We start from the raw sequence: 24,907 nt of genomic DNA, 5'->3' as shown, positions 1-24,907 counted from the left end.
AAAAGAAAACTTCAGGCCAATATCCATGATGAACATAGATGCAAAAATCTTCAATAAAATATTGGCAAGCCGATTGCAACAGCAAATCAAAAAACTCATTGATCATGATCAACTAGGATTCATCCCAGGGATGCAAGGCTGGTTCAACATACACAAGTCTATCAATGTAATTCTGCCTCCTGGGTTCAAGCAATTCTCTTGCCTCAGGCTTCCAAATAGCTGGGACTACAGGCACTCGCCACCACGTCCAGCTAAATTTTGTATTTTTTGTAGAGACAGGGTTTCACTATGTTTGCCAGGCTGGTCTCAAACTCCTGACCTTGTAATCCGCCCACCTTAGCCTCTCAAAGTGCTGGGATTACAGATGTGAGCCACAGCGCCTGGCCTCTAAGATAGATATTTAAAGCTATAACCTGTAGCTGCATCTCACAAACTTTGATATGTTTTGTTTTCACTATTATTTAGTTCAAAACATTTTCTAATTTATCTTATAATTTATTTTTTGGTACATAATTTATTTAAAAGTGTGTTGTTTAATTTTAAAGAATTTGGAAATTCTCTAGGTATCTTATTAATATTTGTATTGTTATGGTCAGATAAAATATTCTTTAAAATGTTAATCCTTTGAAATTCATTGAGCCTTATTTTATAACCCAGCATATAGTCTATCTTGGTGAATGTCCCATGTGCATTTGAAAAGGTGCATTTTGCAGTTGGTCAGTGTGATGTTCTGTAAATGTCAGTATGCTGCTAGTGTTATCAGATCTTTATTGTCCATACTTTCTTGCTTCTTGTCTTACCAGTTATTGTGAGAAGCATATTAATTTCTTACTATGACTTCAGATTTACTATTTCTCCTTTGTTTCCATTGGTTTTTTTTTCATATACTTAAATGTCTGTTTTAGGTGTGTACCCATTTAAGACTTGTCTTTCTGATGAGTTGAATCTTTTAATTAAGAGATGTCATTTTTCTATCTCTAGTAATACCCTTTGTCTTAAAGTGCTTTGGTATTAATATTGCCGCACCAACGTCCTTATACAAACTATTTCTATAGCAAATATTTTGCCTTAAAAAACTTCTTTTAATCTGTGTTTTTATATTTAAAGTGCATCTTTCAGACAGCATATAGCTAGATCTACTCTAGTCTGATAATATTGGCCTTTTATTTGGACTGCTTAGTCCATTTACATTTAATGTAATTATTGATATGGTTGGTTTAAAGTCCATCATATGGTTATTTTTTGTTATTTGTTTTCTATTTGGCTCTTTTTTTCCTGCATCCATTCATCCATTATGGCTCTTCTTTTTATTTCTGTGTCGCTCCTTTCTTGCTTCCTTTTGCACAATTTAAATATTTTAAGTACTTCATTGTATTTATTGCTCTTTAGCTATATATTTTTTTCTTCTTTGAGACAGGATCTCACTCTGTAGCCCAGTCTAAAGTGCAGTGGTTCAAACACAGTTCACTGCAGCCTCTACCTGACAGGCTCAAGTGATCCTCCCACCTCAGCCCCCAAAGTAGCTGGGACTACAGGTGCATGCCACCACACCCAGCTATAATTTTTGCACTTTTTGTAGAAAAGAGGTTTTGCCATGTTGCCCAGGCTGAACTCGAACTTCTGAGTTGAAGAAATTAGCTTACCTTGAACTCCCAAAGTGCTGGGATGATGGGCATAAGCCAACGTGTCCTTCAGCTATGCTCTTTGTTATTATTATTTAGTGATTTTTATAGGGCTAATAATATGCCTCCTTAACCAATATTAAAAGTAATATTGTACCACTGTACACTTCATACTGACACCTTCCCCACTTCCTATTTCATCCTTCCTACTTCACATTTCATACTTCCTATTTCACAAAGGTAAGAACCTTGCAATAGTATAATTCAATTTACTTGCTTCTCTTCATCCCATCCTTTTACTGTTGTAGCTATTGACTCTTTACTTCTACTCATTACCAACCCCATTAACAATGTTATTTTTATAACTATCAGATGGCTTTTAAGAAAATCAGGGAAGATAATCATTTATATGCATTCACATATTTACCATTTCTGATGCTCTTCATTCTTTTTAAAGATCTGAGTTTCCAACTGCCATTATTTCCCTTCTGCCCAAAGAAGATCTTTTAGCATTTCTTGCAGTATTGTTCTACCAGCAATTAACTTTCTCGGCTTTCATGTGTCTGAAATACCTTAATTTCACCTTCATTTATGAAGAGAATCTTTGCCAGATAGAGAATTCTAGGTTGACTTTTATTTCTTTTAGTAGGTTAAAGCTTTTCCCCACCATTATCTGGATGCTACTGTTTCTAATGAGAAGTTAATCATCATTCTTAATGTTGTTTCTGTGTATACTGTCTTTTTTTTTCCCCACTGACCACTTTCATAGTTTTTCTTTGTTTGGTTTTCAGCAGTTTGAGTATGATGGGCCTAGAAGTAGCTTTCTTTTTATTATTCTACTTTGGAATAACTGAGTTTTTTATATATGAAAGTCAGTATTTTTCAAGAAATTGGGGGAAATGTTGGTAACAATTGTTGGTAACAATTTTATACCCTATTCTTACTCTCCTTTTCTTCTGAAACTCCAATTCTACATGAGTTAGACTGAAGCTGTATTTCTATTCAATATTGTTATATTCTTCAGGGTTCACTGATGCTTTCGTCTTATCATCTCCAATCAGCTGTTAAACCCACTGCTTTGATTTGAGTATGTGCCCCTTCCAAAACTCATGTTGAAATTAAATCCCCCATGTGGCAGTATTGAAAGATGGAGCCTTAAAGAGGTGACTGGGTCATGGGGACTCTGCCCTGATAAACAGACTAATCTATTCATGGATTAATGAGTTAATGGATTAATATGTTGTCATAAGAGTAAGACTGGTGGCTTATAAGAAGAGAAAGGAAGACCTAAGCTAGCATAGTCAGCCCTCTTGCCATGTGATGCCCTGTACCATCTTGGGATTCTGCAGAGACTTGCCACCAGCAAGAAGGCCCTCATTAGTAGTGGCCCCTTGACCATGGACTTCTCAGTCTCCACAACTGTAGAAAATAAATTTTTTAAAAAATAAATTACCCGGTTTCAAGTACTCTGTTATAAGCAACAGAAAATGAACTAAGACACCCATCCAAGAAATTTTGCATTTCGGATTATTACATATTCTAGTTCTAAAATATCCATTTTGTTCTTTCAGTAGGTTTCATTTCTCTGCTGAGATTCCCTATCTGTTCATGCATTAAGATCATATTTTTCTTTAGCAATTGAATACTTTTATAAGAGCTGCTCTAAAGTATTAACTAAACCTCTAGACCAGGGGTTGCCAACCCCCAGGCCATGGACCAGTATCAGTCTGTGGCCTGTGAGGAACTGGGCCACAAAGCAAGAGGTGAGTGGCAGGCAAGTTAGCATTACTGCCTGAGCTCTGCCTCCTGTCAGATTAGTGGTGGCATTAGATTCTTACAGGAGCACAAACCCTACTGTGAACTGTGCATGGAAGGAATCTACATTCCATGCTCCTTATGAGAGTCTAATGCCTGATGATCTGAGTTGGAACAGTTTCATTCCAAAACCATCCCCCATCCGTGAAAATTGCCTTCCACAAAACCAGTCCCTGGTGCCAAAAAGGTTGGGGACTGCTGCTTTAGACCATCTCAGGATCAGTTCCTATTCTATTGCTTGCTTCTTCTTAACAGCGCATTATTTACTGATTTATTTTGTGGCATGTCTATTCATTTTTTATTTTAAACTGGATGTTTTGGTGGTTGTCACTCAAGGACACCTTTTACATTCTGCCAGCAGTAACATTCTTCACTCTACAATGTCACTTACGACGTTCTCAGTCTCCCTGCTGAAATCTCTTCTCAGCTGAAATCTCCTCACAGATTGAACTGTACCACCCTTTACTCTTTCTGTTGTCTCTAATTTTGTGCAAATTGACTGAAAAGGACAAATAATATAGCTGGAAGGAACTACAGATTTTAGAGCAAATAGACTTGAATTTTAATCTTGGTTGTATCTTGGGCAAGTTATAAAATCTCTGTCTCTGTTTCTTCATCTTTAAAATAATTGTAAAAATTCTTCATCTTACTTGGCTTTTATGAGCACTGAAGATGACATACATAAAGCATGTAGCACATAGTAGACATTCAATAAATTGTTCTGGCTATTACTAAGAACTAATACATCTGGTTTGAGTTTTCTACATCTCATAAGGGACTTTGCTGTGTAACTGGATAACCTACCCAATGCTTTAGCGCATTGACTTCCTTGACTTCCAACAACCTCTACGTATAATTCACTTCAACCCAATCCCATGACCATATTTAGAAGCTACCATCTTCTAAATATGGAAGACATACCACTTTAGAAACTTTACACTTCAGTCTCCAAACTTGCATCACAATTTTTTCTATCTGGTCTTCTACAAACTTTTTTTTTTTTTTTTTTTGAAGTCTCACTCTGTTGCTCAAGCTGGAGTAAGGTTGTGTGATCTTCACTCACTACAACCTCCACATCCCAGGTTCAAGCCATTCTGCTGCCTCAGCCTCCTGAATAATAGATGGGGCATGCACCATCATGCCCAGCTAATTTTTGTATTTTTAGTAGAGGGGGGGTTTCACTATGTTGGCCAGGCTGGTCTTGAACTCCTGACCTCAGGTGATCCACGTGCCTCAGCCTCCCAAAGTACTGGGATTACAGGCGTGAGCCTCCGTGCCCGGCTGTCTTCTACAAACTTATTGAGAGCACTTACTTCCTGTTGGGTCTATCAAAATGAATGAGACAAATTTCTGTTCTCTGTTCTCATAAATCTCCAAGTGGCAAAAGGGACAGACAAGCACACAATCATAAAATCATGGTTATCAGAAGTCATGTACAGAGCACAGGATGGATATCTAACCTAGCCTAGGGCTAAGGGTTCCTGGAGACGCTACTGATTTAGGTAATTTAGAAAGAATAAGTAGGATTTAGCCACATAGAGAGGGCGAAGAGGACAGCAACACCGGGTCTAGATGAAGCCTGACTCGTTGAGTCCAATTAGACAGAATGTAAAAGATCACAGAAGAAAGCCTCATCACAGAAAGCTTTGTAAGAGCATTTGTCAGGTTCCAAGTGATGTGCATCTGAACCATGGAAGTAAGTGGAAATATTCAAGAAATATGTAGGAAGTAGGATTGAAAGACACAATGGCTGGATATTGGTGAAGGAGAAAGAGATGTCAACAAGATTTCTGGTTTACATGACTGGTTGGATGGTGAAACTAAGAGGACACACAGGAGCAGATTTTGGCCAGGGGGAGATGATGAGCCCAGGGTTGGGTCTGAGGTACCAACAGGACAACAAGGTGGAGACGTAGACAGCTGGATAGACAGATCTGGTGCTTAGAAGAGAAGCAAGGTTGGAGACAGAGATTTAGCAGTCAAAGCGGAGATGAGGCCATGAGGGTGGATGGGATTATTCGGGGAGCATATGCAGAGTGAGACGATATTAAGAACAGAACACTAAAGTTTGATCTACAGACATATATTTGAGAGTCAATGAATATTGCTACGGATTTTATAGTTTCAAGAGATGATAGTAGCTCCCTCCTTCCCTCCTCCCAGCTCCTTACCAGAAGTGGCCAGATGCAGATCCTCCAGCAAGAAGAGAAGGGAGGCTTTAGAATCCCGGTGTTGCCCAGGCTGTGGGCTGGCTTGGTTTTGGCCCTGGATTCCTCTGCTCAGCAGGAGACGGAGGTGGGTGGAACTGAAGGCAGGGTGGATGGGGCTGTATATGTAAGGGTGATGTGGCTCCACTAGCACTTCCACAAAGGCTGACTTCCCTGTTGCTGCCTCTCCAGCCAGCAGCACTGGCTGTCCCGCTGACAGAAGCAGGTCCACCACATACAAGAGTCGTTCAGTCTGCAGGACAGAAGTGGGACTTGCTGAGCACCTCCAGTCTAAGGCAGCAATCTAGCTGAAAGTAAAGGTCTAGGGGACTTGTCTTAGAGCTGTGCTTGGAGAACATTTCATGTATTCCTGTGATTGTGAAACTATATCAAAGAAAGGGAACAGATGGGTCTCAGCTGATCTTCAAACATGGATTACCCCTAAGATAAGTCCTGATATTCTAACCCTAGTTCCCTGCCTTACTGTCCTCACACCTGGATAGAAGGGTGAAAGGTGCCCAGAGTTCCTTTGATGTGGCTGCTCAGGTATTGGCCAGTGAAGGGGACCAGTGTTCCATCTTCAGGGCTTACATGTAGATCAAACACCAAGGCTGAGGGTGGTGGCTCAGGGTAGTTGGAGAGGCGACTAATAGAATCCCTTATGAAGGTATCAAAGACAGGCCAGAACCTGCTCAGATGGACACACAGGCAAAAGTGTCGGACAGGTACAATACTTCCATTTATGACACACTCACACGCTCCACCATACCCTAACAGTGATGTCATGTGGGTTTTTTTACTTCTGTGAGCCAGTCCATCTCAGCCCTCTGCATCTCCCATCCCCCATCCCTATAGGTACCTGGAGGGAAGGTGGGCTCCAAAGCCCCAGATCAAGGCAAAAAGAAAACTGCTGACAGCCAGCAAGTGTTCCCTGCTCTTATTTGGTACATCATCACTGTCAACTTGGGACTGGTTTAGAAAGATTCTTTTTGAAGACCTGAAGCTTTGGGCCACAGGATCACTGCAGCTGAGGTCCTCTGCAAAGTTCGCCATGGCCATGATAGAAGCCCCAGTAGAAAAAGGTGGAAGGTGGAAGAAAGAAAGAAAGAATAAAGGTTGACTCTATTAATTCTCACTCCTGGCCCAGATCCATCAAAGAACACATGCCCCAGGCGCCAGCTATATACCCCAGCTACCCTTAAGTCCCCTTCTCTCTCAAACCAGCCCTTCCATCTTCCCACCTGGGCCAGGGGCCTTCTCCTCTAGATGCAAGTGGGGGTCAAGCAGACTATGCAAGATGCGTGCCATGCTGGTAACTTCTGCCACACCAGGACAAACAGCCTGCTGCCCGTGTACCTGCAGCAGAGAGCTGACACCTTGGCCGGTGAGGAATCGGAATGTTGCAGGCACCAGAACTTCAGCCAGGTGGTTGAGCTCGGTGACTGTCTGGTGCTGCAGGCGGTACTCAGAGGGAAGGGATGCCATCAGGGCACTAAGTATACACTGCCAAGTCTGCTCTCCACCACACCAGACTAGGGCACAACAGCCTACCACTGTGGGGGACATGCCTGTTGCATCTGTCACCTCCATCAAGAGAAAGGTGCTTGGGGGTCGTTCTATCTGCTGTCCATTGGGGAGACTAAGCTGGGGAAGCTCACTCAGGAGGCAAGTGATGGAGTCCAGCCAAGCAGCACTGGAGGCCCCATCACATATTATCCAGTGCTGGATCGCCATTGATTTCTCTGTCTGCCTCTTTTGGCCCATGTTTTTACACTGACTAGCTGCACAAAGTACCTTGGGGAAGATGCCATGATGCCAGCAGGGGCCCTCTAGCCATCCCAGAAACTCCTGGGGGTTGAGGCCACTGGGGTACAGGTGAGTAATTTCCACAGGCTGGCAGCCTTGGGTGGAGGTGTCCTCCATGGCTGCCAGCCGATTCTGGATCTTAAATAAGCTGTGCCAACAAGTGGTCTTGCCACTGCCTGCAGGGCCCAGGAGCAGAATGCCTGAGGCCTGGCTCAGGGCCTGGCTCAACTGTTCCAGAGACCCCAAAACGTCAGGGCTGGGATGCAGACCTACCTGCTGCAGTTCCTCCACCACCAGTGGCTTCATCAGCCTGTGAGTCATAGGTTCTGCCTGCACTTGGCTGGCGCTAGGGAAAAGCACACATAGCAGCTCTCGGAGGTTGTGCAGGTAGGGCCCATTGAGAATGCTAAACAGCGGTGAGCGCAGTAGGGCATGCAGTAGGGCAGCCTCTTCAGTGGCAGCTAGGCTGCGAGGCTGCTGGGACTCTGGTTCCTCCTTGGTCACATTTAGTGTCTGTATTGTGTCTTTCAGTATCTGCTTGAGCAGTGGCAGGCGGCAGGGCAGGGGCCCAGACACCAGCTCACGCTCTAGGGAGAAGAATTTGGACAGGCGGGTAGCCATCCGGAAAGCATCCCGCATCCCTGCACCCAGCAGGGTCAGCTCTGCCACTTGCCGCAGATCAGGCAATGCCAGTGCCACAGGCCGCAGCAGCAGGTGCAGGTTGGCAGGCACAGCAGAGCTCAGGGCACGCAGTTCCAGGAGACAGCCATAGCCAAGGCGCATAGACACGTGATGTTTTTCAAAGAAGCCACTGCCAAGGAGCTGGGGCTGGGTGGGGTCTATGGTGCTTGTGTTTCGGGAAGCCTCCTGGTACAGTGGGGCATACAAGTGGTGCAGTTCAGCCAGGCGCTGACCCAGGGCAGAGAGCAAGCCAGGGGGCAGCTGATGAACTGCCTCCAACAGCAGCCAGGCACCACCCTGCAGGGCACCATTCAGATAGTTGCTCAGGCATTGGGTCTCTATCTGAGGTGAGCAGGGCAGTATGACCAGCTGACGGCCCAGGGCCTGTGCCAGGCTATTCACTATAGCTCTCTTGCCCACACCTTTAGGACCCAGTAGGGTCCCACAGGCCACCTCCTCTAAGGCCAATAGTAGTACCAGGGCTGGCCGTTCAGGCAGCAGGCTCGGTAGAGGCCCTAGTCTAGGTCCCAGGTACTCATAATTGTACAGGAAGGATCTACCTAGCACGTCTATCCAGCATGCTGCTGGTGACTGAGAGGGTTCAGAAGATGCAGTGGTCTTAAGACTCTGTAGGGGGCTTTTAGGGATTATGTGAGGTGAACCCAAGTGATATTTGAGTTGGCGGACCCAGTGGAAGTCCGTGAGGTCACTGACCTTGTGCTTTTCCAGCAGCTGTGCTATATCCCGGTGGGTCACTGCCATGACCAGCAGGGCACTGAGCAGGCTGGTCTGGCGGACAGAAGGCAGGGGCTGCTTACCTTGGGAAGCCCTCTGAGCCCGCAAAAAATTCACCAGTACCTCAAGCTTGCGCATATGCATGGAGACCATGGCCAGGGTACCCCACTCAAGCAGAGCTTCCTCCATCTCGGCCCGCCATACCACCTCCTCTGCCACCAGCACACACTGCCATGGGAAGGCCTGTACTAAATCGATCCAGTGCTGGACATACGGTTGAAGGTACAACTGGTTTTGCTTAGGCAGCTGCTTGAGGGCCTCAGCTAGAGATGGGCCTTGAGCGAGGTGAGCAGCTACACAGCCCTGCAGCATGTGCACCAGTGCCAAGCGCAGACACTTCTCCAGAGAGGCCAGCCACTTAGGGAGGTCTGGATGCAGAGGAAGGGGACTCTGCAGCTTCACCTCCTCCCCACCCACCCCTAGCACTGCAAGTGCCTCCACCTGAGTCTGTGTGTTTGGGCTTGACTCCCAGTCATCCCTGTTTTTCTCACCAGTTGGGTGAGACTTAAAGCTCACAGCACGCACATGAGGAAAGCAGCGTCGTACCCATCGCTGGGCTTCGCAGGATTCCAGTCGGGCAGCCAGCAGGGCTACCAGCTCACTGTCACTAAGGAAGAAGAGGCGGGGGAAGTGAGCACACACTCCATAAAGCACACTCTCCAGAGTCATGATGATGTCCTCCAGCTCCACCGATCCTGCTTGCAGCAGTTGTTGCAGCTGCTGGCCTTGGAAGTAAGGGCTCCTCTTGGCATTGGGTACTACAAGTGACAGAACCATGGGGTCAGCTAAAGAGATGTGCATCAGGGTTCGATACTGATCATCCATGGCCTTGAAACGAGAGCTCTGTGGTGAGGGAGAGGATAAAAGTGAGGGCCAGTATGAAGTGGCAGCTCCCCTTTCCCACCCCAAGCCCTGCTATTCAGGAACCCTTCTTGCCCTCTCTGCCTCAACCCCCTTCCCTACCAGGTCAGCACTAGGAAACTGAATCTTCATCTCATGCAGAACTTTATTCAGAAAAATCCACTTCTGCTGGAAAGTCACCCACACCTCCAGCAGGGCACCTGTGTAAGCAGCCAGAGAAATGCTGATGGGAAACACTAGTGTTCTACCTTCTGCAAGGGAGTCCGCCCTACTCCTGATCTCTCAGGTACCCAACTAGCCCAAGCAAAATACTCTGCCCTGCAGGACTCAGGGACCTTGCCTGAGGGAGAAAAAACTTTCTCTGTGAATAAAAACCTGATCTCTTTATTCCAAGAAACAGCCCTGAAGGAGGTCCTTACTCTGTTCTTCATATCTTCTCCCACCCAACCTCCATCTCTCACACCCATCCCTCTGGGACATCCTGCCTCAGGTCTCACCCATCAGTCCAGCTAAAGGCCGGCACTTACCCAGACCGTGCATGATGGCCACCCACTCCAAAGCTATTTTGTTTAAGTCTCCTGACTTTTGGATGGCCAGGATCTTGACCAACACCTGAATACTTTCTTGGATGGAATCCTTCAGGTTGCTGTAATCTAAGACAGAAAAAGCTTGAGCTGGATGTCAGATGGAGCAAGGGCAGGGGGTGGGGCAGGGAAGAGCAGACCAGGGTGACCTTCCAGGAGAGAGAGTTACAGAGACCCTGATGCCCTTTCTTTCTTTTCTTTTCTTTGAGACAAAGTCGCTTTGTGGCCCAGGCTGGAGTGCAATGGCACGATCTTGGCTCACTGCACTATGCTTCCCAGGTTCATGTAATTCAACTGTCTCAACCTCCTGAGTAGCTGAGATTACAGGTGTGTGCCACCACGCCTGGCTAATTTTTTGTATGTTTAGTAGAGATGGCGTTTCACCATGTTGGCCAGGCTGCCCTCAAATGCCCGACCTCAAATGATCCACCCACCTCGGCCTCTCAATGTGCTGGGATTACAGGTGTGAGCCACTGTGCCCGACTGCCCTGTCTTTAAGGATTGCATCAGTCAATATGTAGAACCAGTAAAATGCTGGGGCCTCAAAACAGTAAGAGAAGAAACTCCTCCTTTCCCAAGACACTGTGGGCAGACTCCAGGCCAGCTGATTTCCCTGGTTAGCTGTTATAAGTATCCACCTAACTCCATTGAAGTTCTTTCTAAGAACTAGAGCCTCTAGCAAAAGGGCTCAATGGCTCCAAGTCCCTACATAATATTTCTATAGCAGGAATGTCCATTCTGGCATAAAAGGGGTCCTGGCAGAGAAGCTGAGAACAAACTTTCTCTCATAGTATTAGCACTTGGCTCCCTGGTGCTGCTTAAAGAGTCATCCCATCATGCCACAAGTGCTTGGTGAGACTAGGGCTAGAAATGAGGTAGGAACACTAACGGGTAAAAATGAGAGGAGCATCAAGCAAGGTTTATTCAGACAGATGTAGGACTCTGCAAACACCGCTGGCATGAAGAAAATTCATTATCCTTTCCTCAGAGTGACAAAACTTTTACTCTACTCTCTAGAGAAAACAGCACTGGACTAATGCTTTTAGCCCCTATATCTCCTTTACTTACTCCTCCCCATGTGAGGAGGCAAAGACACCCATCTTTCATGTTCTATGGGATATGAGACAGCCACAGGCCTCCACACAGCTACCTGTGTAAGTGTACTTCAGCTTCCCTCTGCATATCTACATAGACCTCAAGTTTTCAACTAATTTGGGGAAGGTTTTGATGAAGTAGTGTGAAGTCTCACTTGACCTAGATCCAAGCTGTTTCTTCCAACATGATATATAAAAAGCACAAACTTCCTTGGGGGTGATGGTTCCAATGTTATACTTTCATTTTCATATATATCCTTGTTCTCATTTGGTTAAGAATCTAAAAGGGAGATTAATGATTTGTAGGTGTGCCCAACCTTGTAACAACCTATATTCCTGAGGTAAGAATTAAATACATAATAAGTCCATCATTTGTGACTCTTTGGATGAATGAAGTCACCAGCTTCATGGTGTGTGGCCACTACAAAGATGTGGTCCTTGGTTACTATGCCCTGAGTTAACAGGAGAAGAAAGCCTAGTACAGAGAAAGGAGAGAACCCATAGGAGAAAACCTCAACCATACAAATGTTTGATGCAAATGCTAGCTTGAGAGAGAGAAGGGGGAAGTGAAAAGGAGCAAAGCTGGAGGAGGGGTTGTGAGCTCAAGTAAAGACTCGCAGGACCCAGGCTGGCATCTGAATGTATGCTCACAGACAGCCCAAGGCCCAGACTATCCAGAGCCTTTACTCTGTACTATGAATTTTTATTTATTACTTTTAGTAGCAGAGAAATCTAAGGATGAGGAAGAAAAGTGGCAGAGATCAAGTAGGAACAGATTGGCAAAGTGTGGAACCAGGGTCAGAAATGGGCAAATGGATTCGCATAAAATGTGCTCAGGACAAAAGTGGGAAGAGAATCTCCTTTCAATCTTGGTGCAGATGTTAACTGCAGACATCCAGCCTTTGTGTCAGTCAACACCAAAACTTATGAGTACTTGGTAAGGGAGCTGTGAAAAAGAAGGCTGGGTACCATTTATCAATGTGCTGCAAATGGCTGGAAAAGGCATCGCTAGGCAAATATTGGGCATAAAGAGGAGATAAGGATAAAGAATTTGGGTAATAAGAAACATCTATATTAGAATGGAAAGGACCTACATTCTCCTCTCTGCAGAAGTTGAACCAATTATACATCTTGCCTAGTTGAGTCCTACATAGCTTGAGTCCATCCACTTTTCTTTCCCTATTGCTACTTTCTAGTCTAGACCACTATTATTTTTCACTTGGATTATGCCAGTTGTCCCTTAACCAATCTTTCAATTGCCATCCTTTGCCTCTCTTCAATCCATTCTCCACATTGAAACTAGAATGATGTTAAACTAAAATCTGATTATGTTATTACCCCACAAAAAACATGCAGTGATTCTCTATTGTTTTCGTGTTACTGAGTACATTCTCTTTTTCATTTGTTTGTTTTTAGATGGAGTCTCCTTCTGTTGCCCAGGCTCAAGTTGCAGTGGCATGATCTTGGCTCACCAGAACCTCCACCTCCCAGGTTCAAGCAATTCTTCTGCCTCAGCCTCCTGAGTAGCTGGAATTAAAGATGCATGCCACCACACCCAGCTAATTTTTGTATTTTTAGTACAGATGTAGTTTCACCATGTTGGTCAGGCTGGTTGTGAACTCCTGACCTCATGATCTACCTGGCTTGGCTTCCCAAAGTGCTGGGATATAGGTGTGAGCCACTGCATCCAGCCTGAGTAAATTCTTAATGTGGCCCACAAGACTTTGCATGATCTGACCCTCTCTAGTTCCACCTACCCCCTCCCCTCCTCCACTATTCTTTGGGATCCAGCCATAGAGAAATAGAAGCTCTTTTGGTGCATGCTCCCCATTGTTACCATCAAATATACTGACTGAAGCCCTAACTGAGCTGAAACTCACAGATTTCAAGCTATACTTTAGAACATCAAAACATTTTTGCTTCTACTAGGTAAATTGTGTGCTCACTAAGAGTTAGAATGTGTTTGCAAATCTATTTGTGTGAGTTATGTTATAATTTTAAGTAAAGAGTTGAATCTAATATTCTAACAACCACTGATATATTGGTGGGAAAAAAGTTGCTGTTTCTATGGAAACCACAGAAAGCCTCAGTAAAGGCAAAGTGATTAAAAATATGCTATTAGGTATAGGCAAGTCAATTTTTATAAATTGGGGACTTATAATAAAAACCTAGAAAAATTCTGAACTCTGAGACAGTGTCTTCTATGTAACTCCCATACTGTCTTAATCTCCTTGGAAGTCCTCTTCTCATCTTTCTCTCTCCAAACAGTGCCTGGGTGCTGCAGCTAAGGCCCTTCCCTTCACAGGGACTTTAAAAGTGTCTTCCTGTTGCTGCCCAACTTTACAGAAAGTGAAAGTAGAAATGGTAGACAATGCACTAATGCAAGAAAGGCAGTGAGGAACTCTCAAATCAAACAAAAGCTCTTGTCATTAGGTTAAAAGGTTAGTAAACAAATGTACATGTATATAGTTTAAGCTAAAGTAAAAGTCTTAAACTATGTATGCATCATTAGTATTTTGGATTTTACCAGGTGGGTCTCAATTGTGTTGAATAAGAAAATTTCTCCTCTATTGGCAATACCCCAGCTATATCACCTTGGATGCTTGTGTATATGCTGTCCCTTTTGTCTGGTCTGCTATTCTCACCTGGCAAGTTTGGCAAACTCTTACTCCTTCAAAAAGTCAGCACAAGGCCTCTGCCTAAAGAAGACTTCTCTGATTCTCTCTCTGGTTCTTTGAGATGGTCCTCTCTCTCAGATTCTACTGCCCTCAGTACAGTACTCCATCTTGTTTATCCCTATACTACTGTCTGTCTCTCACTGGCCTCAGGAGTTTCTGAGGGACAGGGATGCTGTCTGTAAATCTCATGGTCTCCTGTATTTAGCACAAAGGATGCAGGTTTGACGAGGGAAATAATAAAGAAATGAATTAATGAATGAGTGAAGCATAAAATCAGACAGCAGGGTGCAATCTAGAGGACAGAGCATTGAAAGGTGGAGATAACTGACCATGAGGAATTTCTGACTGTACCCTGAAAGGGGAGGACTTTGCTGAAGGACTGAGGCATTGGGTAGAGATGGTGAGGGGAAGGGGCTCCCAAGGAGATTAAGACAGTAGGAGGCCACATGGAAGACAATGTCTCAAAACAGACTAATGTCTCAGGCTACCTTGTAAGGATGGGCCCTGGCTAGAGAACCATATCTGGCAGGGTTTGATGGATATGGTGGATGAAAATGACCCTCAGCAGCGGGCTTTCACTGGGCCACAAGGACTGTGTCTCACCTGCGAGGATGAAGGTGCCACTGTCTTTGCTCACTACCTTCCACTGGGAGCTGCGGAGCATCTGCCTCTTGGAGTGCTCTGAGGCTGGGGGCTCGTAGGGTACGTGCAGGATGAAGTTGAGCAGGCGCAGCTGGCGTCCTTCCCAGTACTGCTGCAACCGCCGTATAGTCTCTTGGGCATGAATTCGTTCATTTTCACCTTGCCAGACCTGGAAGAGCTGGGTCTCAGGAACCAAGAGTGGGTAATTGTTTAGGGGATAGGCTTGGAGCTGGGACCTGGGGATTAGCTCTGAGGCAGAACTCAAGGGCCAGGGCCCAGGAAAGTGGAACTCTCAGAAATGAAGGGGAAGGAGGACCATCAGGCTTCAAACATAGGCCAACAGCAGCATCTAACTACCTTGCCACAGGGTCACTGCTTTGGAACCCCCACCCGCTTTTGCAAGGCTCCAGCTGAGCAAATACCTCAGTCAGCTCGTGCTCTCTGGGAACAAGATAAGTGTTGGGGGGAGGTACCTGCCATTCTGTGTACCCACAAGTTTGGGGCTGCCATCCACTTCCTTCCCCCATCGGAGATATACTCTCAGTCACAAGGAGTCTGGACCCACCCATGAGATCCCCATCTGGAGACTTAAATCAATTGTTCCTGCCCTTCAGGCAGGTTAGCAATTTCAACCCCCCATCCATTCACATGCCAAACACCTGCCATCCTCATGTCTCAAGGGGCTGCTGGGCCTTGACTGGCTTTATTACAGGTCCTGGGTTTGGACCCTCTCCCTCGCTTTCTAATTGTGGGCCCCACCTGGTTGATTCGATCTGCAAACTCCAGCAGTGGATAAGTAAGCAGCTTGCCCAGCGTTAGGAGTTCTATAGTTTGGTGACTGCCCAGCCCGAGGGCTAGAGGTAGAGAAAACAAGTCAGAGCAACACCCACTATGTGGCAGAGTCCAGCCCATATCCCATATCCCAGAGCCCAGCTCAGCTCACACCCCAGATAGCAGATCTCAGAGCACAACACAGAGCCAACAGCTTAGAACCCAAGATCTAGAGCACAACTCAGAGCCCAGAGCTAAGGCTCCAACCCAAGCCCAGCCACCATCAGCAGAGAGGATGTAGTGAGGCAGGTAAAAAATTTTATCCCAATTGGGGAAAAGAGATTGAACTATACGGGAAAGGCAGGGAGAAACGTGGGGAAGAAAGGTGTTTCCAGCAGGAGCAGCAGGAAACTGAGTTGTTGCATCGCTCTAACCCCTATATATTTCCTTTTCCCCCTCCTCGGACATTAATCAAACATACCTCGCAGGAGACCTTGGCAGTTGAGGCTCTGTGGGTGGAGGCTGCCCAGCTTGGCCAGCAGGGGCAGGCAGCTGCGAAACTCCCCCAGCATGCGCATGCAGTGCTGCAGCACCGGGCTGTGCAGCCCCAGGGTTGAGCTCATGCGCGCTGCCTCTGTCAGCCAGCCCTCTGTCTTCTCCTGGGCCATAGCTAGGCTGAACTACAGGGAGAATGGCTCACTGTCAGCTCGAGACTCTTCCCCACCCCCACCACTGTAGTCCTCCACTCCCAGGCAAGAGCTCCAAGGAATGGTGTCAGCACCTTGCCAAAAGCCATGCACTTCCACTCGCTGATGTTTTCAGAGATGACTCGGTACAGGTGCCAGATGCGCTGCTGCTGCACAATAGGACGTGTCCCACAGATTGGCAAAGGCACAGGAGTCTCATCCCCTGTGAGGGAGGGCTGATTGAGACCTGGGCTACTTGCATTGCATGTGTGTATTGAGGGGGTGGCAGAATGATCAGTCATGAACTCATAATGACAGAAGGTATTGTCCAGAAAGTGATGGTTGGGGTGGGAGAAGTGGAGTTCCAAATTGTTCAGCTCAACAATGGAGGTGGGGTTAATCCAAGGAACAGTTACTCCAAAGAAAGACCCATCTGGGAAAATGAGATGGCAGTGAAAGGGAAGAGGTCCTCTTTTATTAGTTTCCATCTCACTCCCTCTATTCTAGTCACATTGGACTCTTTACTATTGCTGAGATGCACCAGGCATGCTTCCTCCTGCTAAGGGCCTTTGACTGGCAGTTTATTCTTTCCGGAACACTCTTCCTTCAGAGAATCACATGGCTGATGCCCTCAACAACTTCAAGTCCTTGTTCAAACACCACCTTCTCAATAAGGCCTATGCAGGTTATCTAGTTAAAAATTCCTAGCTACCCTCCCTGGCATTCCCAACCCCCCTTACTCTGTTCTATTTATTTTTCTCTATCACTTATCACTTTCCTATACACTACAGAATTTGGTTATGCATCATTGTTTATTGTCTTTCTCTCCCAACTAGAAGTTTGAGTTCATTAAGGAAATATTTTGTCATTTGTTCACTAGTGTACCTCAAGCCTACTATACTATACATCATGGGCTCTCAACAAATATGTGTTGAATGAATGAATGAATGAACCGTCAGCTCAAGAGAAATTTCAGCAAAGTGAATATGAAAAAATATCTGGCATACATAGGGGACCTGTAGTGTTTGCCTCTGGCAATTATCTTCCACCCCTTCATCTCACAGGGTACTACATTAGTTCTTAATCAATTTCTTATAGTCAGTTGTGAGATATGTTTCAAAGGTAAGTTATAATTAATAATTATAATACCAAGGTTTGCAATTTGCTTAAAAGACAACAGACATCTCAACTTGAACTCCAGTTTACTTTCTTGAGTGGGACAAAAAGTGATAGAGCCACACGTAAATGCATGGACTCGTGCATCTTACACGTGTGCATATCATCCATTGTGGAGATCTCAGAATATTAAAAAGCTGTAATCACTAGGCTATCAAAGCTCTGATCTGACAAAAAGTAAAATGACAGGAAATCTAAACTCTTCCAGTCTTTCTTTGTCTAAACACAAAAGATATGGCTAGAGTCTCATATAATCTTTGACAGCAGGGAGAGATCCAAGATGGCTGAATAGGAACAGCTCTGGAGTGCAGTTCCCAGGGAGAAGAATGCAGAGGGTGAGTGATCACTGCATTTCCAAATGAGTTTTTACTGCCCACAGACCAGGAGATTCTGGGGCTAAAAAGCACCATGAGTTTCCAGCATGGCTATTTCAGCTGGCTCTGCAGGTGTCTGCATAAAAATTCATACAAATCCGGGCGGCCATTTCAACATTCAACTGAAATAAAGGGGGTTGAAACAGGGAGCCAGGTGATCTGGCTCAGCGGGTCCCACTCCCAAAATGACCAGAAATCTGAAACTCTCAGGGTTGAGAGTTTCGTAGCAAGTGCAGCTGGACCTGCGACAGTCCAGCTCAGTGGGAGGAAGGGCTTCGGCCACTACCAAGGCAATCTGCCACTACACCAAGGCAATCCGCCATTACCAAGGCAATCCGCCACTACCAAATCAATTGCCATTACCCAGGCAATCAGCCATTACCGAGGCAGTCCACCATTACTGAGGCAATCTGCCTTTACTGAGGCAGTCCGCCATTACTGAGGCAGACCACCACTACCGAGGTAGTTCTAACAGGAAGTTCACACAACAGCTGGGCAGAACCCACAGCAACTCAGTAATGCCTCTGCTGGCAGACTGTGGCTAGACTACCACCTTGCTCGGCAGGGCGTCTCTGAAAAAAGGCAGCACCATGTCAGGAACTTATAAATAAAAATAAAGCCCCACCTTCCCAGGACAGAGCACCTGGGGAAAAACGTGTTTATGAGTTCTGCTGCAGCAGACTTAAAAGTACCTGCCAGGAGCTCTGAACAGAACAACGGAGCTCCCAGCTCAGCACTTGAGCTCCTATAAGGAACAGACCGTCTCCTCAAGCAGCTCCCTGACCCCTGTATATCCAAAAAAACACCTTGTAAAGGAGACCTCAGGCTGACATCTGGCAGGTATCCATCTGGGACGAAGATAACAGAATAAGAAACTATCAACCATCATTGCTGTTCTGTAGCCCCCGCAGGTGATCCCCAGGCAAACAGGGTCTGAAGTGAACCTCTAGCAGGCTACAGCAGAGGGGCCTGACGGTTATAAGGAAAACTGAAAAACAGAAAAAAATAACTTCAACATCAACAAAAAAGGATGTCCACTCAGAGACCCCATCCAAAAATCACCAACTACAAAGACCACAGGTAGATAAATTCAAAAAGATGGGAAGAAACCAGTGCAAAAAGGATGAAAACACCAAAAACCAGAACACCTCTCCTCCTCCAAGGGATCACAACTCTATACCAGGAAGGGAACAAAGCTGGATGGAGAATGAGTCTGATGAATTCATAGAAACAGATTTCAGAAGGTGGGTAATAACAAACTTCTCTGAGCTAAAAAAAACATGTTCTAACCCAATGCAAAGAAACTCCAGAGCTTCTGTACAACAAAAGCAACAATTATTAGAGTGAACCAGCAACCAACAGAATGGGAAAAAATTTTTGCAATCTACCCATCTGACGAAAGGCTAATATCCAGAATCCACAAAGAATTAAAACAGATTTACAAGAAACAAACAAACAAACCCATTCAAAAGTGGGTGAAGGACATGAACAGACACTTTTCAAAGGAAGACATATATGAGGCCAACAAACATATGAAAAAAAATGCTCATCATCACTGGTCATTAAATGCAAATCAAAATCATATTGAGATACCATCTCATGCCAGTTAGAATGGCAATCATTAAAAAATCTGGGGACAACAGATGCTGGAGAGGATGTGGACAAATAGGAACACTTTTACACTGTTGGTGGAAATATAAATTAGTTCAACCATTGTGGAAGACAGTGTGGTGATTCCTCAAGGACCTAGAAATAGAAATTCCATTTGACCTAGCAATCCCATTACTCGTTATATATCCAAAGGATTATAAATCATTCTATTATAAAAACACATGCATACATATGTTCACTGTGGCACTGTTTACAATAGCAAAGAGCTGGAACCAACCCAAATGCCCATCGATGATAGACTGGACAAGGAAAATGTTGCACATCTATACCATAGAATACTATGCAGCCATAAAAAATGATAAGTTTGTATCCTTTGTAGGGACATGGATGAACCTGGAAACCATCATTCTCAGCAAACTGACACAAGAACAGAAAACCAAACACCGCATGTTCTCACTCATAGGCGGGTGTCGAACAATGAAAACACCTGGACACAGGGAGGGGAGCATCACTCACTGGGGTTGGTTGTGGGGGGACTAGGAGAGGGACAGCAGGGGGCAGGGAGGTTGGGGAGGGATAACATGGGGAGAAATGCCAAATATAGGTGACGGGGGGATGGAGTCAGCAAACCACATTGCTATGTATGTACCTATGCAACAATTCTGCATGATCTGCACATGTACCCCAGAACCTAAAGTACCATAAAATATATATATACATTTTTAAAGTATTTCAACAGCCCAACTCCCAAAACTCCATGCTAACATCTTTATATATTATTTCCATGGTGTTATTAATAATCTTTATTTTCTAGGCCTCATATTTTCCAGTGTTATTTACATTCATTTGGGATATAATTAATGCTTTCATTCCATCTTAATAAATCCATCACTCTTAAAAAAAATCTTTGACAGCAGCTGTTTCAACACCAAATATTGGACAAATAAACAACTTTATCTGTAAGAAAGGGCAGACATGATATCTCCAAACACAGGAAAAGATAAAGGCAAACGGGATTAAGAGCAAATGTCCTTTGATGGACAATTTTTGGTATCCACTTAATAATTTCTATGCGTTTTAAAACTTTTTTATCTGAAAATGAGTTCCAATTTTTTAAGTTGTAGGAAAAAAATAGTAAAAAAACAGTTGTGTGTCTTTCAACTTTCACAGGTATCGATATATCTCTATACTGTTTATCTTTGCCTTTTGTTGACATTTTACCCATTTGCTTTATCATTTGCATTAACATGCTCTGTGCATGGCCATGTGTATGTACACACAGACACACACAGACACAATTTTTCTCTGAACTATTTAAGGCCATGTTACATAAATCCTCAAAGTATGCATTTCCAAAAAATAGGGATATTCTTTTACATAACCACAGTGCAACTCAGAATTTCATATATTATATTGATATAATATTTTAATCTACTGTCCATGTTTCATCAGTTGACCTAATAATATCATAGATAGCATTTTTTTTTTTTTGCCTCAATTACAGCATCTGGTCCAGGGTCAAATACTGCATTTGTCATGTCTCTTAGCTTTTTTTTTCTTTTTCTTTTTTCTTGAGAGCACCAAATCCTAACCCTGTTAGCTTTTTTTAATCTGGAACATTTCCATAGCCTTTCTTTCTTTTGTAACAGACATCTTTGAAGTATACAGTCCCTTTTTGCCATTTTTTTGTTGTTGTTCATAAAAAGCCTCATATTGTGTTTTTATGATTTTTGAATATGATACTCATTTTCAGCTGGACTACTGCATAGGTGATATTGTATCCTTCTCCAGTATCACATCTGAAGGTATATGATATCCATATGTCCTTCATTGGTGATGTTAATTTTTAATCACCTGGTCAAATTGTTGTCTGATCTCCCCACTAAGTGTTTCTTTTTCTTTTTTTACAACTAATAAGTGATCTCAGGGAGAAACCCTCTAAGATAGTGTAAATATTCTGCTCCTCATCAAATTTGCCCCAGATTTGGCATCTGTTGATCCTTACCTGATATAGTAATTACCATGATGGTTGCAAAATGATAATTTTCCTACTCCAGCCTTCCTCCTACATTTGCCAGTCAGTTCTTGGCAGTTTACTGTAACGATGAGTCCTCATTTCTCTCTCATTGCTAATACCAATTTATTATTATTATGGATAATAAATGCCTTTACTTCAATAACTTAGAATTTATTACTGTACTTACTTCAGTGATCAAATTGTTCCAGATTTAGCCAGTTGATATCCTTCTGAATCCTTGTGACATGCTCTCATCAGTTTTTTAAACACTTTAATACTTTCTTACTTTCTGGCATGAAAAGACACTTTAGGTTCATCTTATACCTACCCTGCCACAGCCCTGGTATCATCCATTTCTTTAAGGAGCCCTGCTTCCCTTTAGTGGGGAACGGTATTAGCAATGAAGATCTGAGCACATTGCGGCTTCTTGCTACTGGGGTTTCTTTGCTTCTTGTCCTCTTCAGCAGACAGAGGTAGCAAATGTATACATATGTATACACACATAAACATACAGTCACATGCATATACATGTGTACATAAGCATGCATACACATACAAAATGTGTTTTAAAACGCAATAGAAATATAAAATGATACCATAGGAAATGGAAGCTTATAAACAAGCTCGCAACATTTTTTCAGAACTCAAGATAAAAGGAGTAAAGGAATGAATGATTTGATAAAGAAGATAAGAGAAATGAGTAAGAGAGATCCAGTAAATCCAACATACATCTAAGAGTTCTGGAAGGAAGGCCAGGCACTATGGCTTACACCTGTAATCCCAGTGCTTTGGGAGGCTGTGACAGAAGGACTGCCTGAGTTCAGGAGTTCAAGACCAGCCTGGGCAACATAGCGAGTCCTCATCTCTACAGAAAAATACAAAAATCAGCCATGCACGGTGGCACACACCTGTAGTCCCAGCTACTCAGGAGGCTGAGGTGGGAGGATCCCCTGAGCCTGAGAGGCTGAGGCTGCAGTGAGCTGTGATCACAACACTGCACTCCAGCCTGAGATCCTGTCTCAGTTGTTTGGTAATGGCTCCGATATTGACTCTGGTCTCCTTTCAGAGCCCACAAAGTTCTTTAAGAACAGAAGGGAACCAGCTTACCTTCACTACTGTATGGAAGAAATGAGACCAATAGTTCTGATCTGGTCGCCTCCAGTGTACTAGTGGGGCCCTCAGTAGCCTCCTCCCTATACCACATTGGCTGGAGGCAGTGATCTGCTGGAGCATGAAGGCCTACTCTTATTTGGGGCCTGTTGCCTGGGGCAGGACTGTGTTGAACAGGGCTATACAAAGGCTAAGTTCTATAAGGAGGGCACCCTTACATTTCTCCTGCACATGCTTTTAGCCCCTGACCCCATCACATTCTGATGGAACATTCACTTGTTTGCTTTCTCTATCAGACTGTGAGCCCCTATATCCTCACCCTAAGCATAACACCTGACATGGTCAATATATGATGTTTTCATCCTGCAATTTTCATTTATAAAAAATACCAGTGAAGGTATGTGATTCCCAAGGCTTGCTTGGTGTCATACAGGAACAGAAAGCTGAGTCTCAACTCTTAATTTCAGTTGAAGGGTCTATCACAGAGTGATAATGGAGGGTGTGGGGATCCTCAGTACCAGTGAAGATGGCATAGGCGAGGTGCACTTCACTGAGGTCGCTGACTGTGTTCTGGAACTGACGCTCTAGGGAGATGAGCTGGTGTTCAGTACTCCTCTGATCTTGTGTGGGGTCCATAAAGGGACCAGAGAGGGCCCTCCCAAGCAGGCCTTCCAGCTCTGCCAACGCTGCTGCCATCAGCTGCTGCAGCTTGGGCATGATGGAATGTCGCTTGTTCAGCAGGAACTCTGAAGCCTGGCTTTTCTCAAACTGAAATGCATCCCACATATCCAGAAGCTATGGGGCAAGCAGAGGGCAGTGGAACAGATGTGGTTGTTGGGGAGAAGGGTGGGGGTGGGGATGGGTGACTCCCTGAATTGCCTTCTCACCGAGATGTCCAATGCTTCATTCTCAGCACTGAAGAGGCTAAAGTGGTTGCGGATGAGTTCATGAAGTGCCCGTATGTATTCCATTCGCTCCTCCAGCTCGATGTACTTTTCATTGGCATCATTCAACTGCAGGAACTACAGCATGAGACCAGCACCCCCAAAACCCTACATGCCACTTTGGGCCCATCCCTAAGGGGAATTCCCACCTTTTGGAGTGAAGTCGTCAGACCCAGTTGCAGCCTTGTAGCAAACTGGAATCAGGGGCAATCTGGGATCAAATCCCTCTCTGACCCAGATCTCTCTGGTGAGGGGTCCACTTCTCACCCACCACACCATTACCCTGATGACAAGGCAAAAATTTTCTATCTGACTGTCACAGAGAGCAGAACTCTCTCATCACACCAGGGCCTCCCTGTGACATGAGGAACCTGAGGGCCACATGGACAGGATAAGAATAGGCAAGGGTAGATCACTTAGGTGAGCACAGTTTAAGAGCATCAAGTCCTGCCGAAAGCCCAGCAGAGACCTGAAGAGAGTGTGCTGAGCTTTTGAGCAGGATGCGCCCTGGTTAAGCAGGGAAGGATGAATGGGGAAAGCCCACCTTCTGGGTGCACTGTGCAATGGCGTGAATATCTGAGTTGATGGTTTGGAAGACATGCATGAAATCTGTGAGCTCTGTCATGAGCTGTTGACTGCGGCTCCAGCATTCATTTTGCACCTGTGCAAGAATGTCCTCCCTTATGCTGTTCAGCTTGGATTCTGTAGACAGGAGAGTAAGGTGTGAAGGGATGCATAAAAAAGAAGGGGTGCTGGGACAGTGCTGTGGTTCCAGAGTGGGAGTAGGCTGAATGGCAGGCCAGACCATGAATTATCTCATCAAATGCTTGTTGGATACCTGCTCAATGTCCAGCCAGCTGCTATGCACTGCAAACTGTGCCCTATACTGGTAGGCAAGAGCAAATGAATGAGACAGAAAGTTTCCCTACCCTGAAATCTCATAATATGAGGCAGAGTCAGACATATAAATGAGCAATCACAAATCAGTGTGATAAATCCATTGTGAGTGCCTGGGAGCCTTCAGCCAGCATAGCTCAGAGGTGAGGGTGCAGGGGGTATTCTGAGATGGCTGGGCAAGATCTCCACAGAGAAGGGAACATTGGAGTTGGATGTGTTGTGTAGTTAATGCTCCAAAAAGATTAAACAGTGTGTGTAAGGGTTTGGAAATGACATATTTGTGAATAGCAGAATACCCTAGCAGAGATAAAAGCATTCTGCTTTTGGAGTCTTAACTGCCTTTCTCTAGAAGAAGGGGGACCAAGAAGGTGGTATGATCTGCCTTTTGTTTTTAAGGATTAAAGTAAAGAAGGTCTCAGGTGGATAGGGGGCTAGAAGATAATCCTGGAAGCTGCCCTTGGTAGTATAATTATTATCTCAGAGGGCATGGATAACACCCATATGATACCTCATAAAATCTAAGATCTTATTGTAAG

General features: G+C 44.7%; 1 protein-coding gene across 25 annotated transcripts in view; it reads right to left on the bottom strand.

The window, feature by feature from the left end:
* The window catches only part of DNHD1 (dynein heavy chain domain 1), an 86,287-nt gene that overhangs the window by 22,389 nt on the left and 38,991 nt on the right, over positions 1–24,907 (bottom strand). For 16 of the 25 annotated variants that reach the window (XR_013523273.1, XR_013523274.1, XR_013523275.1 and 13 more), the window contains 13 exons: positions 24,019–24,176; positions 23,418–23,552; positions 23,049–23,325; positions 16,338–16,465; positions 16,038–16,236; positions 15,545–15,639; positions 14,747–14,963; positions 10,315–10,440; positions 9,890–9,987; positions 6,886–9,769; positions 6,504–6,681; positions 6,140–6,332; positions 5,609–5,897 (listed from right to left, as the gene is read on the bottom strand). Coding sequence is in view for 21 of the 25 variants with exons in the window: in XM_078340365.1 (XP_078196491.1) it covers positions 5,609–5,897; positions 6,140–6,332; positions 6,504–6,681; positions 6,886–9,769; positions 9,890–9,987; positions 10,315–10,440; positions 14,747–14,963; positions 15,545–15,639; positions 16,038–16,236; positions 16,338–16,465; positions 23,049–23,325; positions 23,418–23,552; positions 24,019–24,176 (4,977 nt within the window). In the remaining 4 variants the exon portion in view is untranslated. Of the gene's footprint in view, positions 1–5,608; positions 5,898–6,139; positions 6,333–6,503; positions 6,682–6,885; positions 9,770–9,889; positions 9,988–10,314; positions 10,441–14,746; positions 14,964–15,544; positions 15,640–16,037; positions 16,237–16,337; positions 16,466–23,048; positions 23,326–23,417; positions 23,553–24,018; positions 24,177–24,907 lie in introns of those variants that run through there. The other 9 variants (XM_078340376.1, XM_078340375.1, XM_078340368.1 and 6 more) reach the window with 9 other exon arrangements.

The sequence above is a fragment of the Callithrix jacchus genome, chromosome 10 (genome assembly GCF_049354715.1).
Source record: "Callithrix jacchus isolate 240 chromosome 10, calJac240_pri, whole genome shotgun sequence".
Classification (NCBI taxonomy): domain Eukaryota; kingdom Metazoa; phylum Chordata; class Mammalia; order Primates; family Cebidae; genus Callithrix; species Callithrix jacchus.
This window is presented reverse-complemented; position numbering and strand designations above follow the sequence as displayed.